General features: G+C 66.0%; 2 protein-coding genes across 6 annotated transcripts in view; one reads left to right on the top strand and one right to left on the bottom strand.

The window, feature by feature from the left end:
* The first annotated feature begins 23 nt into the window (after positions 1-23).
* Positions 24-1,284, top strand: COA3 (cytochrome c oxidase assembly factor 3). Its single transcript, XM_073326055.2, has 2 exons — positions 24-253; positions 698-1,284. The coding sequence occupies exons 1-2, from the start codon at positions 73-75 to the stop codon at positions 799-801; spliced, it is 285 nt and encodes a 94-aa protein (XP_073182156.1). The 5' UTR covers positions 24-72; the 3' UTR covers positions 802-1,284.
* A 2,186-nt stretch (positions 1,285-3,470) lies between these two features.
* Positions 3,471-16,646, bottom strand: part of WNK4 (WNK lysine deficient protein kinase 4) — a 26,308-nt gene continuing 13,132 nt past the window's right edge. Inside the window, exons 2-20 of one of the 5 annotated variants that reach the window (XM_073326051.2) lie at positions 15,399-15,571; positions 13,627-13,847; positions 13,195-13,352; positions 12,074-12,162; positions 11,470-11,689; positions 10,762-11,092; positions 10,245-10,384; positions 10,070-10,143; positions 9,658-9,799; positions 9,115-9,231; positions 8,862-9,035; positions 8,483-8,540; positions 8,001-8,156; positions 7,140-7,708; positions 6,535-6,631; positions 5,892-6,327; positions 5,374-5,576; positions 4,966-5,066; positions 4,583-4,674 (exon numbers count right to left, since the gene is read on the bottom strand). In XM_073326051.2, the coding sequence (XP_073182152.1) occupies positions 4,672-4,674; positions 4,966-5,066; positions 5,374-5,576; positions 5,892-6,327; positions 6,535-6,631; positions 7,140-7,708; positions 8,001-8,156; positions 8,483-8,540; positions 8,862-9,035; positions 9,115-9,231; positions 9,658-9,799; positions 10,070-10,143; positions 10,245-10,384; positions 10,762-11,092; positions 11,470-11,689; positions 12,074-12,162; positions 13,195-13,352; positions 13,627-13,847; positions 15,399-15,571 (3,462 nt within the window). In that variant the 3' untranslated portion in view covers positions 4,583-4,671. Of the gene's footprint in view, positions 4,675-4,965; positions 5,067-5,373; positions 5,577-5,891; positions 6,328-6,534; positions 6,632-7,139; positions 7,709-8,000; positions 8,157-8,482; positions 8,541-8,861; positions 9,036-9,114; positions 9,232-9,657; positions 9,800-10,069; positions 10,144-10,244; positions 10,385-10,761; positions 11,093-11,469; positions 11,690-12,073; positions 12,163-13,194; positions 13,353-13,626; positions 13,848-15,398; positions 15,572-16,646 lie in introns of all 5 variants that reach the window. The other 4 variants (XM_073326047.2, XM_073326049.2, XM_073326048.2 and 1 more) reach the window with 4 other exon arrangements.

Genomic DNA, 16,646 nt, shown 5'->3' with positions numbered 1-16,646 from the left:
GCGGATGTGACGTGCCGCTCAGTCAGTCAGTCAGTCAGGCGGGCGAGCGGGGGGCGCGGCTCGGCGGGGAAGATGGCGGCGCCGCGGGAGCCGGGCGGGGGCGCGCAGCGGACGGAGCCGGAGCCGGAGCCGGAGCCGCGGCGCGTCGTGCAGCGCGCGGAGGGGGCGCTGCGCCAGCGGGCCCTGCAGCGGCGGCTCCGGGGCCGCAACCTGCTGACGGGGCTGGGCATCGGCGCGGTGGTGCTGGGCATCTGTATCCGGCCGGCCGGGCGGGGGGCGCGGCCCCCCCGAGCAGCGTGTGCCCCCCCCGAGGGAGGGTGGGAGCAGCGTGTGTCGTCCCCCCCGGGGAGGGGGGATGGGTGGGGGCAGCGTGTGTCCCCCCCCCGGAGGGGGAGGGGGGGTTGGGAGGACCCCCGGGGAGGGGGGATGGGTGGGGGCAGCGTGTGTCCCCCCCCCCCGGGGAGGGGGGATGGGTGGGGGCAGCGTGTGTCCCCCCCCCCGGGGAGGGGGGATGGGTGGGAGCAGCGTGTGCCCCCCCCGGGGGAGGGAGGGGGGCGGAGGGGAACGCCTGGAGGAGGGGGAACTCCAGGGGGGGAGCAGCCCCATGGAGCAGGGAAGGGCCGGGGGGGGGGGGCTTTCTGGCGGTGTCTCTTTGATTTCCCCCCCCTCCATGTTTTCCTGAGCGGCCCCTCCCCAGATGGTTACACCTTCTACAAGATCTCCCAGGAGCGATTCCTGGACGAGCTGGAGCAGGAGGTCGAGGCTGCCCGGGCCCAGGCTGCCAAGACCCCGGTGAACTGAGACCCTGAGCCGGCCGGGGCTGCTCCCCACTTGGGATGGACCCAGCTGGAACTGACGCATGTGCCAGGGACCCGCCGCAGCCTGACCCCTCCTGGGTTGCATCTGCCTTTGACGTGCCTGGTGCTCCCTCTGGTGGGGGGGGGTCCTTGCAGTGTGTGGGGGAGAGGGGTTCCCTCCCCTGTGCGGACCAGGCTCCTGCCAACGCCAGTTAAACCTTCAGGCTGCAGTTGCAGATTGTGGTGCAGCAGCACCAGGTTTCTTCCCTGACGTGCTCCTCTGCTAGTCACCCCCTGCAGCAGGTGGGCCAAGGCCTCAATAAACCTGTCTAAATGATTCACCAGAGTGGGTTTGTGAAATGCTAGCCCTGGGCCTCCCCAAGTGGGGCCTGCTGGGGGGCACTTGGGATGGGGGTTGGTGCACCATCTGATGAAGTGAGCTGTAGCTCACGAAAGCTCATGCTCAAATAAATTGGTTAGTCTCTAAGGTGCCACAAGTACTCCTTTTCTTTTTGCGAATATAGACTAACACGGCTGTTACTCTGAAACCTGTCATCCCTGTAATATCTTCTTGTTGGTGGAAATACACAGGTGGGAGCTTAAATGGGGTCTCTGAGGCCTGGCCTAGCAGCCCCTGGTGCACTTTGTAGCTATTTAAGAGCAAATGGGGAAAGGTGGTAAAATAGGAAGTGTCTAGGACCACGTTTGTTGGCTGCAACGGCACTGCCGGTGTCAGCAGCATGCACTTGTTGCCAAGGCGGCCAATGGCATTTTGGGATGTATAAATTGGGGCATTGCCAGCAGATCGAGGGACGTGATCGTTCCCCTCTATTCGACACTGGTGAGGCCTCATCTGGAGTACTGTGTCCAGTTTTGGGCCCCACACTACAAGAAGGATGTGGAGAAATTGGAGAGAGTCCAGCGGAGGGCAACAAAAATGATTAGGGGCCTGGAACACATGACTTATGAGGAGAGGCTGAGGGAACTGGGATTGTTTAGTCTGCAGAAGAGAAGAATGAGGGGGGATTTGATAGCTGCTTTCAACTACTTGAAAGGGGGTTCCAAAGAGGATGGATCTAGACTGTTCTCAGTGATAGCAGATGACAGGACAAGGAGTAATGGTCTCAAGTTGCAGTGGGGGAGATTTAGGTTGGATATTAGGAAAAACTTTTTCACTAGGAGGGTGGTGAAACACTGGAATGTGTTACCTAGGGAGGGGGTGGAATCTCCTTCCTTAGAAGTTTTTAAGGTCAGGCTTGACAAAGCCCTGGCTGGGATGATTTAGTTGGGGATGGGTCCTGCTCTGGGCAGGGGGTTGGACTAGATGACCTCCAGAGGTCCCTTCCAACTCTGATATTCTATGATTCTTGGGCTGAATAGGGCTGCATCATGAATTCCTTGTTTCCTGGTGCTGAGACTAAGCATGGGGAGGTACCTGGCCTGGGAGTGCCACACCCTGTTTACCACCTGCAGGCAGAGGAGGATGTAGCACTGGAGTAATTCTGCCCCAGGCTGTGAAGAGCCCCTGGTGAAGTGGGGGGTTGGGGGGAAGAGTAGAGCCATGGGGGAGGCTGATACATGGAAATGTGCCTGCTGGCCTCTGGGGGAGAGATTAAGTCCTGCAGGGACAGTACTTGCTCCTGCCTTTCTAAGTGCATTGTGGAGGTCGCACATGGCTGCAGAGTTCCCTGGAGTGAATTGTGCTTAACCTCTGGCTGAGCAACAATCTTAGTTCAATCTGCATTGGGGCCAGGACCCGGCCCCATGGGGGAAGCACTGGATTGCCCAAGCCATGGGCCCTGTTCTGCAGTCATTGCCACAGGTCAGTGTGCTTGAGGCATTGACCTTACTGGGCCTTGGAGAAGTGGGCACTAGACCTGGAAGTCAGTGACTCATTCCTTAAAAGGTGATGCAACTTTGAGGATATGAATAAAACCAACTTTGTGGTGAGCTGCCTGTGTGACCTTCAGCTAATGATTCCTGTGCGCCTGCTCAGATACTCCAGGGAGAGGAAAAACCCTGTTAGTGAAGTAATCGGGGGGGAAGGTGCCTGTATGCTGCCTCCAGGGCCCACTGAATTAGATACAAAGGTGGTGTGCTGCCCTTGGGAAAAGGGGTACAAACCACACTCCTCACTGCCAGAAAAGGCTCCTAGGGAAAGGGTAGCTCTTAATGCCCCTGGCCCAGCTTGCAGGGGAAACACTCGGTCCTTTGCCCCCGTGAAGAGCAGACCTGAGCCCAGGGGAGCAGCTCCAGTGCCTGCAGTTATCTTTGCCTTTTTCATGTTCCAATAAAGGCCACTGGAAAATGTGCTTCCAAGTTGATTATTGAGGTGGTGGCAGGAGGCCAGCTCTGTGCCTCAGGGACTGTTCCATGCAGCCCACATTTACTTAAGAGGCTTAAAAGTAAAAGTGGGTTGGGGGGGCAGGAAAATGAGATTTTCCAGCTCATTGTACTATGTCCTGAATTTACAGGTGGACAGCCGGGAGAGCAGGTATATTACCTACTGGCCACCTTCCCACTCCCACCCCGCCATGGACCCAGCAGGGTTTTTCCTCAGTTTGAGAAAAACCTCCCACCCACATCCATCCTACAGGAAGAACTGATTTGGTTACAAGATGCTCCAGCTGCTGTAATCACACCCCTGCCCCAAGCACCATGCAGACAGCGATCGCCATTTGATCTGTTTTATTCACAACCACTGTACAGTCTCTAAAAAGCCTTTTACAACAAGGTCAGTCTGTGTCCTATGGAGAGGCAGGGCTTCCCGCTGCAGCCATGGGGCCACAGCGGAAGCCGAGCTCTGAGGCTCCCTGCTGCACATACAAGCCTGATGCCCGTTGCCCAGGAGAATGGCTTGGCACGAGGGTGTAAATGCACTTGGCCTGCTGCTGCTCGTTTATGGTTCTGGGGCAAAGAGGCACTGAGAACGCAGCCCCTGTGCAGGGGGCAGCACCCCTCTCACTGCAGTGGGGCGGTGGCTCCTGACAGGAGTAAAGCACAAAGGTGAGTTGCCATAAAGGGGAGGGATGGTGTCTGCACATGCATTTCCTACAACCTAGGCCCTGCCTTTGGCAAACATGAGCCCAGGGGCCTAGCCCAGGGTGTCCAGGGACTAGGACCAAGTGCTATCCATCCAGGGCATGAGTCCAGGGAGAGGCAAGACCAGCCATGCCCCAGGCAGCCTGGGCCTGCGTCCATGGTGGCCCACACAGTGGCACTTGCCCTGAGAGTGGGGGTGGCTCTGGTGCTGTCCCTGAAGGATTCTGGAAGCGCACCTGAAGAGCAAGGAGCTGAACGGGGAGAGGGGTTCAGCGAAGGGCTGGGACTTAGCTCAGCAGGAAGCATGTCTCAGCTGACACCACGAGGGGGCGCTCTACAGCAAGGCTCCCCATGGCTCGGTGATGGGGAGTTACCCCGTCACGGGTCCTACCCCACTCAGTCTCCTTCCCAGCCCCCAAACCTGGGGGTGCGTGAACCGGGCTGGCTGGGACCCTAGTGCTGCCACCATCAGACTTCACACAGGCACGTGGGGCCCAGTGCGGGCAGGGCAGATCCTCCCCGGGGCTGTGGGACAAAGCCAGGAGTCTCTGCTGGCCACGCTCCGGGCGCCCACAGCCGACACCATGTGCCCAGTGCCCTGCTCCGCTGGGACAAAGCTGGGAGGGGCACACAAGGGCAGGAGGCGTCTCCATTCCCAGCAGCAGCAGCCGCCGCCACCCCTGCCCCACAGTGCCAGCGTTGTCTCCACACACGGAGGAGCCTGTGGGGCAGGGCGCTGCCTGGTCAGCTCACAACAGGGCCTCTCGCCACCCCTCCATGGCAGCTGGCGCGTGGCTGAGGTAGTCCATGAAAATCAGTCCTGGCAGGCTGGTCACTGCAGAGAGAGGAGAAGGGGGCGCTGACTCCCAGCAAGGGGAACTCACCCTGAGGGGCCTACGGGCAGCAGCCACCTGTGCGTGCTCTCGGGGGCTCAGAGCCCCGTGCCCCTCCACAGAGGGGCGCCCGGGCCATGTCGCTTTGGGGCGTGCGGGGACACCAGAGCACATGCTCCAACACAACCCCTTCTGTGCCAGAGGGAGCGTGTCCCACGGAGAGGTGCCAGCCTGGGGCTCGGTGGGACGGGACCCTACGGCCCAGGAGGCCCCCAGCAGCCCCCTGCTCTCACCATTCGGCTGAGGTCTCCGGCGAACGACACCCCTCTGCTCGGCCGCTGCTCCTGTGAGCCGGTACTGCTGCCGCTCAGCGAGTTCCTGCGCATGATCCCTGCTGGGAGTCAGACGGGGTGAGGGGCCGGGGGCCACTGCCTCCCCCCACGGAGCAGCCCCCCAGGTGCCCGCTGCACAGCCTGGCGTGGGGGGATGTCTCCCCCAGCAGGCAACACACAGGTTAATGCCACCTCCCCCAGGGCGGAGACCTGAGGGTCCTCCATGCAGCCCAGGGTGTGGCCCCCAGAGAGCTCCCCACAGCGCAGAGGCAGAGGGGCCCCGGGCAGAGAGAGCGAGGAGAGCGGGGGGGGCTGCCAGCAGGGAGCAAGCGGGGGCCAGGGGCCAGCAGGGAGCAGCGGGCCGGGTACCTGTGGGCTGTGAGAGCTCCAGGCGCTGGAGGCTGTTGCGCCGGGACGGGTTGAAGCTGCCCTTGGAGAGGCGTCTCTGGCGGCTGGAGAGCATGGCGGCCGGGGAGACGATGCCCGGGGGGGCCTGCTTCCCCATCCGGAAGTACAGCTCCTCGATCTCCCTCTTCTGCACAGCCTGCAGTGTCTGCACTTCCGAGAGGTGCCTGGGGACAGCAGGGCTGTCAGGCAGAGCAGGGCAGGGGGCAGATGCCTGTTTCTAGCCCCGCTGCCCACAGGGAGGAGACTGGCAGGAAGCTGCCTTACTCCACCCCGGGCAGGACTTGGGGTGACAGCTCCCCAGCACTGGCCTGGAGCCCCCTTGAGAGCTGCCCTGCTGGGGCAGAGGGGACGAGCCTGCCCCCTCCCTGGAGCCAGAGGCGCTTGCAGCAGGCTCAGCTTGCTCCCACTCCCCCCCGGCAGTGCAGCACGTGCCAGTCGCGGGAGCCATGGGTAAGGCCTAGCCCCGGTCCCCCACTCACTTCTGGCGCAGGCTCTGCAGCTCCTCCCAGATCTCCTCGTCCTCGCTCTCCGTGTCGTCGCTGCTCAGGTAGGACATGCTGCGGGCGTAGCTCATCCACACCGGGCTCACCACGGCCTGCTGAGGGCTCTCGGCACCACCCTCCGCGGGCCCCTCCTGGTCGCTGTCCGCCAGCACCACCGGCGTCCCCTCCTCGGCCAGCAGCTCGTCCGGGTCCTGCACCGGGGTGTCGGGGACAGAGTCTGAGTCGGAGCTCGTGCTGCCCTCCAGGGCGGAGGAGCTGGGCACTGAGGGCTGGGAGGAGGTGCCAGCCACCCCCTCCCAGGGCTCCGGGCCGCTCTGCTCACGGTCACTCTGGCTCGGCTGCCCCAGGGGGCTGTTGGCTGGGTCCTTGGATGTGGTCACCTGGAACCGGCCCAGAATCTGGGGCTTGGCCTCTGGGAACGAAAGGGGAAGGGCAGGTTAGCAGGGAGCCGGCTCAGGGTGGGCCAGGGCAGGTCTGAGCGCCGGGCGTGGCTCTCCTTGCACTGGTGGGAGAACTGGCACCAGACACTCTGCGATGCCAGCCCTGTCCCCACCCAGGGCTGGCATCACAGCTCAACCAGCAGCTGCCACCCTGAACCCTGCTTGGCACAGGCCTTTACCTTCGTTGATGGGGGACAGCCGGGCCTTGACCGTGCCGGGGGCGGGCGACTCTGAGACGATCAGGTGGCTGCTGGGTTTCAGGGAGCAGGGCGATACCTAGGAGAGAAGCCGGTGAGCCAGGCCAGGGAGCACCAAGCCGCCCCCATGCAGGGTCCTGGTCCACAGCAGCATCCAGGGCCACCTAATCCCCAGCAGCAGATGGGCCAGAGATTGAGCTGCGGCTCCTTGGCTCAGGCCCAAGCCTCTGGATTAACAGGCTGCTCCAGGCCTCGCTCCGAGCCAGCAGCGCTGCCCCAGCCCAGGGGCAGCGGCTCATCCCCCAGAGTAACACCAGCCCCAGGGCTGCTCTAACTAGTCCCAGCAGGACCTGCCCCCTGGGGCCCTTCTGCCAGCTCTGCTGCAGCAGAGGGCATGGCCTGCAGCCGGTCCCTTCCCACCAGCCCTACACCAAGAGCCAGGGTCTCATGCCACTCAGGGGCTCCCCAGGGGGCATGTCCTGGCTGTACCCCCCACGGTCTTGGGGCCTTCCCAGCCTAGCCCCTTCTGGCAGCTATTTGACCCACCTCATGCTGCAGTGCCCATGGCCCTTCTGGGGGGTGCTTACCGAGCCGCTGTCCACAGCAGGAGCTCTCACCGATGACAGCGGACTCTCCCTGGTGCCGCTTCTTTCCAGGCCCTGAGGGGCAAGAGCTGGCCCCCAGCCCCCTGTGACATGGGAGCTGGTGGGCTCCTGGGTCCCACTGCAGCGTGGTGCTGGCTCCACCAGGCCTGCGGGGCCAGGGGAGGTGAAGTGCGCCGGCCCCAGGTACAGCGCCGATGGGCGAGGGATCGGTGCAGAGGCCAGGGGCCCACCCGGCGGGGACACAGCCAAGGAGATGGACGGCAGCAGCGTCTGGGCCATGCTCATCATTGCCAGGGAGACCATTTCAGCCAGCGAGAACAAGGGGGAGGTGGCAGGAGACCAGGGGAGCGCAGTGGGTGCGGTGCTGTTCCTGGGGGGGCTCAGGGGGCCCAGGCCTCCCCTGGGTGGTGTGGTGGGCAGCAGGGAGCCCACAGCCTGGGGCCCGGGCACGGCAGTCTGTGAGAAAGACTGGGATGTTGGCAGCTGGTACGGGGCCAGGCCGGGCGCCGTTAAGAAGGAGGGCCAACTCCACGCAGCTGCACTGGGGGAACCTGTGAGGGAGAAAGGGGTGAGCATGTGGCGGGGGGGAAGGGTTAACCATGTCCCCCCTCCATGGCTGGGTGCTTCCCCTTCCCTCCCATCTAGGGTCCCCATATCCCTGCTCCAACACCCGCTTGCTCCCTCTCACTCCCCCTGTCGCTGGCTGCTCCCTTGGTGGGGCGCAGCCTGGGCGTTCCAGCCCTGCCCAGCCACCAGCTCGGCTGGGCGCCAGGAGCCTCTCCGGCCGAGTGGGGCCATGGCCGGGCCCGGGGAAGGTGGGGAGGCCGGGGTCCGAGCCAGTACCTGGCGATTCTGCTGGGAGCAGAGGCTGCAGCCCAAGTGGCTGGGTCCCTGGCGGGGTGCCTGCGAGGCTGAAGAGGTCGTTTTCGAAGGGGGAGCCGCTGAGCGAGGGCTGGACCGGAGACGGCTCCGACTGGCCAGGGCTGCTGCAGCCCAGGTCTGGGACAGAGGCAGAGGCAGGGCATCAGTCCTGGCACCGTGCAGCCCCGATGCTCCCGAGCAGCAGCAGCCCTCCCCCCACTGGGGCCAACTTGTGCAGCTGCTGGCCAGGGGGTGGCACAGGCCTCTCCCTGCATAGGGCAATGCCACCTGGCTACCACTGCCCGGGCACCCACTGGCCACAGGAACCGCCCTTTCAAGGCGGACATGCTTCCATCACAAGCCAGCGGGCAGCACAGGGTGGCCCAGCCCCCCAGGGAGGGGGTGTCGCAGGCCCAGGGAAGGGGCACCCCATTGGAGGGAGGCAGGGGGTGGCAGGCACATACCGCTGAGCGAGGACGAGGACGAGATGGAGCGCGAGAGATCCTGTAGCTGCAGCTGCGCCTGCCAACAAGAGATAGGGCCTGTGATGGGCCAGGCTGGGGCTGCGGCAAGCTCTTGCCTGCACGCGCCCCACACACTGGGACCCCCCGGCAGAGCCCGGGAAGCTAGAACACGGACGGGGGCGGAGCGCTCGCCGGGAGGGCTGCTCACTGGGCAGCTGGAGAGTGAGGGGAGGTGTTCAACGGGCACGCTCACAGGGGGGTGGGGGGACAGGGGTCTGCTCCCCGGGGCCAAGGAGGGGCACTCACCAGGAGGCAGGGGGGAGGGGGCTGCTCACTAGGGGACGGGGGGCGCTCACAGGGGCCAGGGAGGGGCACTCACCGGGAGGCCGTTGATGGCGGCAGAGGGCGACAGGCTCTCGGGCTGCGGGCTGCCATCTGCCCTGGCAGCACCTTGCCCGTCCTTGCGCAGCAGGGTCTCCACGCGTTGGATGATGTCCCGGATTCGATGGATGAAGCTGTCCTGCTCCGACTGGAGGATGAACTCGTTAGTTACCTGCGGGGCCGAGCAGGCGGGTCAGTGCTGGGCGCGGGCCCCCCAAACCCTGCCTAGCCCAGCCGGGCCCCACACTCACCATGACAGCCGCAATCTCCTCCGGGTTGTCCCCGTCCAGGTCGAACTTGAAGGTCACCATCTTGTTGTTGTAGGTCTGCAGCTGGCATTCCACCACCCGGTCGCTCTTGTCCGAGATCTGCAGGGCAGGGGCAGCTCTCAGGCAGCTGCGGAGACCCCCCCCATGCCACCCTGCCCCGCCGGGAGCCAGGTAACACACCGGGGGGGGGGGCAGTGCTTGCTGTCCCAGGCCTGTGCGAGCCCCGCGGGTTTGGGGGGGGCCCTTTTGCCCCCGCAATGGAAACGTGAGGAGCCGGTCGGCGCTTCTGCCCCCCGCGTCCTTCCCTGTGAACTGCACATCCACATGGGCAGGCGAGCGGGACCCCGAGTGCCCAGCCGGGGCCGGGACCCGCTTGGAACCGGGGAGATGGGCCCAGGAGCAGCTATTCCCCAGGCATGCCACCCTGACCTCCCCCCGACAGCGCCCACCCCACACTCCCCATTCACAGCGCATTTCCGCCCCCTCGGGGCCCGTGGACACAGGCAGGCGCCTGGTGGCGCTTACGTTGGTGATGCGGAGCCTTGACCTGGCTCGGCGCCGCAGCAGCTTCCCCGCGGCCCGCTTGGCCGGCAGCTTGGCGTTCCGCTCGCCGGCCGAGAGCCCGTCGCAGCCGTCGCTCAGGCCGGACGCCACGTCAGACGCGTAGCTGGGGGGCAGCCCCAGCGCCAGGTAGCACCACAACACAGGGGCAAGAGTTACTAAGGCCCGACCCCACCTGCGCCCATCATGCCCCAAGCTCCCCCTGCCCCAGCCCAAGCCGCCCCGTAACTCACCCCGAATCCCCATCTCAGTGGCCAGTCCCAGCCCCTTCCAGCCACCACCTCCCGGGGGGCGGGGGGGGACAACTCCTCCCACTAAGGCTGGGGCCATGGCCACTCTGCCACCGCCCTGCTGACAGAGCAGGGCCCAGACGTACCTGTCCACTGGGGAAGAGAACTCGCTGGCCGGGGCAGACGGCAGGCGCTCCGTAGGCGAGCTCACCGCGATGCTCTGCAGGGCAGAAGCCAGAGTGAGGGGGCATCAAGGCATCCCCAGCAGCCCCCCAGAGGGGAGCTCCAGGTGCCCCTATGGCCGCGCGAGGCCCCACTCACCACGGGGAAGCAGCTCTCTGACTGGACAGCTGGTGGGCTGAAGGGGTCCCCGGTGGAGAAGGTGCCAGAGTGGCAGTGGGACAGGTCTGGGGAGTCCACGAACCCAGAGGAGCTCAGGTACCCATCCGTCTCGCAGTCAGCTGGGAAGCAGAGAGCAGGGTGAGTGGCCAGCCCAGGTGCCCATCCCACCAAATCCAGCCCAACCCAGCCGGCAATCCCTGGCTCCCAGCTGTTCATGGCGGGGAGCCAAGGCAAACTCCCCACAACAGCTCTTGCACTCCCCCCTGGGAGCTGCCGTTTCTCGCCCCCCTTCCCGGAGAACGGGAGAGAAACAGGAGCAATCACTGCCAGGGCGCCAGGTTCCAGGCTCCCAGCAATGCCAGCCGCAGATACCACCAGGAGGCTGGGAGCTGCGCCCCAGGGAGACGCAGGCCAATGCCAGCCATGCCCCCCCCGGCCAATGCCAGCCAGACCCCTCCCCCGCCCCGCACGAGGGTGCCCGCCCAGGTCTACGTACAGGTGGTGGACGAGTAGCTGGTGTGCCGATACAAGAAGTGCTGATGCTGATCTGCCTCGGGCTCCTCGGGCTCCGGGGGGAAGGTGCCCCCAAAGACAGAGTCCCCGGAGCCAGGCGTGGGCGGCGAGGGCTGGGGGGTGGTAGGCACCGGGGGGCACTTCAGCTCCTCCAGCAGGGGCAGGATGCCCGGCTGCTTCTCCTGCTCCTGGCGCAGCAGCTCATCCTGCGCCCGCTTCACCTTCTCCCGCTTGCGCTTGATGGCGACCACGCGGTCCCGCACCGCCTTGGCCACCAGCTTGTAGTCCGCCTCGCACACAAAGCCCAGGGTCACCTGCAGTGGGGGTGGGGGGCAGGTCAGCCCCTGCCCTGGCACAGCCTGGCAGAGCAATCTGGGCACCCAGGGAGGCAGTGAGCCAGGCACAGGCGAGGTCAGGGCACCAAGGGCAGGGGGGACGAAGGGGGTGGGGCTCAGTTGCGCCGGGGGCAGCCCAGGCAGAGGGTAAGATGGTTGCTGCCCCGGAATGGCCACTGCCCCCTGCACAAGGAGCAGCGCCCACTACAGACAGGGAAGGAAAAGCCCTGGACAGCAGCACAGATCCCAGCGGTGAGCGGCTCCCCCGTGGGTACGTGGAGAGTTGCGGGGCAGATCATTGTCTCCCTGTCCAAGGTGGGGTCAGGGCTGCTCCCCCTCCCCACGTGGGCACTTACCATCTCCTGGGCCACCTCCTCGGCCACGTCCTTGTGCAGCTCGAAGAGGAACTCGATGGCGTTGTTGTCTTTGTACTTGCCATGCAGCTTCTTGGTGTCGTCCATGCGCAGCCAGAGCTTGAGGCCGGACTTTACGCCGTCGTCCTCCTCGGCCAGCTCTACGTGCACACCCGTGTCCTCCTGGAAGAAGGAGTGCTCCAGCAGGTCCTGGATGGTGTACCTGGCGGACAGGCCAGAGTCAGCAGGGCTTGGCGCAGCCTGGGCACCCCAGGGGGACGCTGCCCAGACGGGGAACCCGGTACGGGAAAGGGCCACCTGGCACAGGGACCCCACCCAGCCCCGCGCAACTCGGCTCCCTGCAAACCAACAGCACCCCACCCAGCATAACTGGCGCCAAGGGGCAGCGCCCAGCACGGACCGAACCGCACCGGGGCACCTTAGCTCATCTGGAACCCGGGCCGCCAGCCCAACCCAGCCAGCTCCCTCCACCCCAGAGACCTCCAACCCCTCAGCCTTGCCCCCGCAACCCCAGGGGCCCCCCGAGCCCTGCCCCACCCCACCTGATCTCAAAGGACCCCCAAGCCCTGCGGCCTGCCGCGCCCACCTCTCGGCCTTGTTCATGCGGATGCAGCCCTCTATGATTTCCTTCAGCTCTGGCACCTTCACCTTGTAGAAGCTGTTGGGTTTCATGCCCTGCAGGGAGACACCCCAACCGTCAGGCAGGTCCCAGGCCAGGCTGTGCCCGAGCCGCTGAGACACCCTCTGTGCTTTAGCTCTGGCAGCAGACGTCCCTGAACGTGCCGGGGGCCGGACTGAGGCAAGACTGGCCCTGCGAGCGAGCGAGAGAGATCTGGGGCTGCCCTCTGGCTCCTGGGACCCAGCTCCCAGTACCCGCAAGTTGAGCGTGGAAGGGACCCCACAGGGAGGGGCCCTGAGGAAACACCCCCCACCCCGGGGACGGAGACCCCTATTCAGGCAGGCGAGAGCCAGTGGCTCAGAGTGAGTGGAACCACCCAGCACCAGTCCCTCATGGGCCAGGCAGAGCCCAGTGCAGAACCAGCTTCCCGAGCCATGCCCCTCCCTGCCCTGAGCGAGGGGGCAGAGCAGTTCTGGGGGACGGGAGGTCATGGAGCAAACCGGCCCCGCGCTGGATCTGGCTGGCTCAGGGTCGTAAAGGCTGCAGGCTGGCCCAGGGCAGCAGATCGGAGCAGGTTCACCAACAGCTTCCTGGTTCCGCTCCATTAACACTGGTGCTGTTGCTCCCAGGCCCTGGCACGCCTGGGAGCTGCACGTGGACCACCACGTGGCCTCCACCAGACAAAAACCTGGGGAGCAGGACAGGGGCAGCTGGGAGGCACAGCTCCAGGGGAATGGGACCAGCCTGCAAGGGCACCCAGGCTCCCCGTTCTGTCCCCAGCCAAGGGGATGGACAAGGGACCCAAGAGCTCAGCAGTGGCTCATGGCTACCCAAGTGTCTGGGCATGGAGCTGCTCCCAGAGCAGCCTCAGGAAGGGGGAAGTGTCTTAGCTAAGGCCCAGGCTGGCGTTGAGTGGCTCCTGGGGGGAGAGGGATCCCCGGGACCGCAGAGTGGCTCCGGTGAAGGGAAGGGTGCTGCCAGGGGGGCTCCCCGGGCCCCTAGAGTGGCTCCAGCGGGGCAGGAGTAGCCCTGGCCGTGCGGTGCCGGCGGGGGGGTCCCCGCATCAAGGCGCACACGCAGCCACTCACCGAGGTGACCTTGCGGTAGATCTGGGCGGCGTTCTGGCACTCCGAGTAGGGGTACTCCGAGGTGGCCATCTCCAGCATGCACATGCCGAAGGCGTACACGTCCACCGCCTCGTCATACTTCTCCTCGTACATCTCGGGGGCCATGAACTCCGGGGTGCCTGGGGGCAGAGGGGACACGACTCAGCACCAAGCTGCCCCCCGGGGCTGGAGGGCAGTGGGGCTGATAGCCACACCCTGCCAGCCCAGGGTGGGGGGGCTGGCTGGCTGCAGGGGAGGCTGCGCTCCCTGACTCTCCTCTCGGCAGAGCCAAGCTGGCGTTGGCCACCCCAGGGGTCCCATGGCGCAGCGTGCCCCCCGGACCGCGAGGGGCCCCTCAGCCTGGCCGTGAGACCCAGGGGAACCCGGCCGCTCGCATGCCCAGCGCCCCAGTACCTATGACGCTCTTGGCGAAGGAGGCCCGCTTGAGCGTCGCCAGGCCCAGGTCCCCGATCTTGACGGAGCCGGTGGGGCCCGTGATGAAGATGTTGTCACACTTGAGGTCGCGGTGGATGATGGGGGGCGAGCGCGTGTGCAGAAAGTGCAGCCCCTTGAGGATCTGCCGGCTCCAGCACCGCAGGACCTTCAGCTTCATCTCCTTGAAGCGCTTCAGGTAGCTGCAGGGGCGACACGGGGGACATGAGGGGGCAACTCCAGCTGCTCCCCACCCAGCACAGAGATGCCCCGGGAGAGGCCAGAGCCCAGTGAGCCACCAGGCCCAGCCCCTGGCACCAAGCACATTGCACCCTACTGTCACCAGAGCCTGGTCGCACCCCTTCGCTGCTGAGGGGAACCCGGCAGCGCCTGCATGGGGCCAGGCAGGAGGGGGCTGGCCCGGCTGAGACCCCCAGCCAGGCGCCACCCAAGCTGCACGGAGCCGGGCAGCAGGGTCCCGGCGCGGGCTGTGTGGAGACTCTTCTCACCCAGGCAGTGCACACAACGGGCTCCGCAGGAACGGGTGGTGCTGTGGGTGCCAAGGGCCAAGCAGGAGCCTAGCAACGGCGAGCAGCCGGAGCTGCCTGGTGCCACACGGCACAGCGCCGGGGTTGAGATAAGGGCGTCCGGGACACTCTGACGGCTGATCCCAGAGCCGCCGGGCTGTGCAGTGGGGGCTTGGGGGCCGCAGAGCGCCTGGCAGGCCCGGGCTTTCCCACAGCACCCCCACCAGTTCTCAGGCCCACCCCGGTAGGCGGCTGCAGGCCAGCATGGCTGGGAGGAGCTGCGAGCTCTGCCCGGACCCTGCCCGAGCCCCTTCGCGCCAGGCAGGGGCGGCTTGGAACGCACCTGGCCCACATGCTGGTCAAGCAACCACAGCCGTCACACGCAGGCCAGACAGGCTCCCCTGCCACCTGCTAGGACCCTTGCCCCCTCTCCGCCTACCACACAACCCCCCCGCCAGAACCCCCGGCTCCCTCTCCTGCCACCGGCCAGGACCCCGTACCCTTCTCCGCCTGCCACACAACCCCCTCCACCAGAACCCCCGGCTCCCTCCCCTGCCACCCGCCAGGACCCCATACCCCTCTCCGCCTGCCACACAACCCCCACCCCTCCGCCAGAACCCCCGGCTCCCTCCCCTGCCACCCGCCAGGACCCCGTACCCCTCTCCGCCTGCCACACAACCCCCTCCACCAGAACCCCCGGCTCCCTCCCCTGCCACCCGCCAGGACCCCGTACCCCTCTCCGCCTGCCACACAACCCCCACCCCTCCGCCAGAACCCCCGGCTCCCTCCCCTCCCACCCGCCAGGACCCCGTACCCCTCTCCGCCTGCCACACAACCCCCTCCACCAGAACCCCCGGCTCCCTCCCCTGCCACCCGCCAGGACCCCGTACCCCTCTCCACCTGCCACACAACCCCCACCCCTCCGCCAGAACCCCCGGCTCCCTCCCCTGCCACCCGCCAGGACCCCGTACCACTCTCCGCCTGCCACACAAGCCCCCCGCCAGAACCCCCGGCTCCCTCCCCTGCCACCTGCCAGGACCCCGTACCCCTTTCCGCCTGCCACACAACCCCCACCCCTCCGCCAGAACCCCGGCTCCCTCCCCTGCCACAGCCCCGTACCACTCTCTGCCTGCCACACAACACCCCCGCCCCGCCAGAACCCCCGGCTCCCTCCCCCCCCGCCAGAACCCCCGGCTCCCTCCCCGCTGCCAGCCCAGCCCCGCTCACGTTTTCAGGGTGCCCGAGGTCATGAGCTCAGTGACCAGCACGATGCAGATCTGGCCCTTGATGGCAGACTTCCAGGAGTCGTAGAAGCGGACAATATTGGGGTGCTGCAGGCCCTTCAGCATCTCCACCTCCTCGCTGAAGCGTTGCCGTTCAGCCTTCGACAGCTTCCTGGTCTGCAAGGAACCCACAGGAGAGGCATGAGTGGCCACCGGGGAGCACCCTCTGGCACCGGGGCTGGTGGCACAATGGACCAGGGCCTGGCCTGAGCCAGCCCCGTACCCCTGCCACAGAGCCCACCCCTTGCTGCCCCTGCCACGGAGCCCCCCAAACAACCCAGCCGCCGAGAGCCCCCATGCTTCCACCCAGAGATGGAGCCTCCAGTGTTTCCCCTCTCCAGGCCTGCATCCTCCCGGCTCCCTTTACCAGCCACAGACACGGCAGCAAGGCCATGCCTAGCTCCCAGTACAGAGCCCAGACTGGCTGCGTGGGCACCGGTGCCCCACACAGAAAGCAGCCGTGGCCTGTCCCAGACGCAGCCCCATGAGCCCTGCCGGCGCTGCCCAGGGCAGCAGGATTACTCATGGAGCTGAGCCGAGCGGAGCCAGGCACCAGCGCGCCAGAAAGGCCACACGGAGCGTCGACCTCCCCACGCCCCTGCCAGCTGCTGCCCCCGCGCCCTGGAGCCAGCGCAGGGCTGGGGAGCTGGCAGCCGCTAATCGCGCCAGCTGGACACACTGTGCAGCCCAGCTGCCCGACTCCCCCAGAACGCCCCAGCCCGGCTTATCAGCCCCAGAGACAGCCCGTATCTGGGTCAGGGCAGGCATGGAGTGCCGGGGGAGGACAGAACAGCACTGGCAGAGTCCGGGGCTGTGTGGCGGGGGCACAAGCACGGAAATTGACTCACCTCCCAGCCCCAGAGAGCAAGCAGGGACAGCAAGACCCTTTGCCCAGCAAACAGCCGGGCTCTGCACACGGAGAGCAGGGGGCAGCCAGGCTCAGTGACCAAACCAAGCCTCCCGTGTGCCAGCCCCTAGAGGGGAAGGACGTGTCTCGCCCACCCCTTCCAGGGAGCAGAGGGGCCCGGCAAGGACAGGGCAGGAGTGAGACTTTTTGACTTACTGGGGATTTGCTGCTCCCCAGTTAAGCCACTTTCTGGATGGGGGGAGGGGGCTGGGCCAGCATTTCAGCAGCTGGCCTGGAGGGAGGCACAGTGTCACAAGCTGTCCCCGGCCTGGCCCGGCTCGGCTC

The sequence above is a fragment of the Lepidochelys kempii genome, chromosome 27 (genome assembly GCF_965140285.1).
Source record: "Lepidochelys kempii isolate rLepKem1 chromosome 27, rLepKem1.hap1, whole genome shotgun sequence".
Taxonomy (NCBI): Eukaryota; Metazoa; Chordata; order Testudines; family Cheloniidae; genus Lepidochelys; species Lepidochelys kempii.
This window is presented reverse-complemented; position numbering and strand designations above follow the sequence as displayed.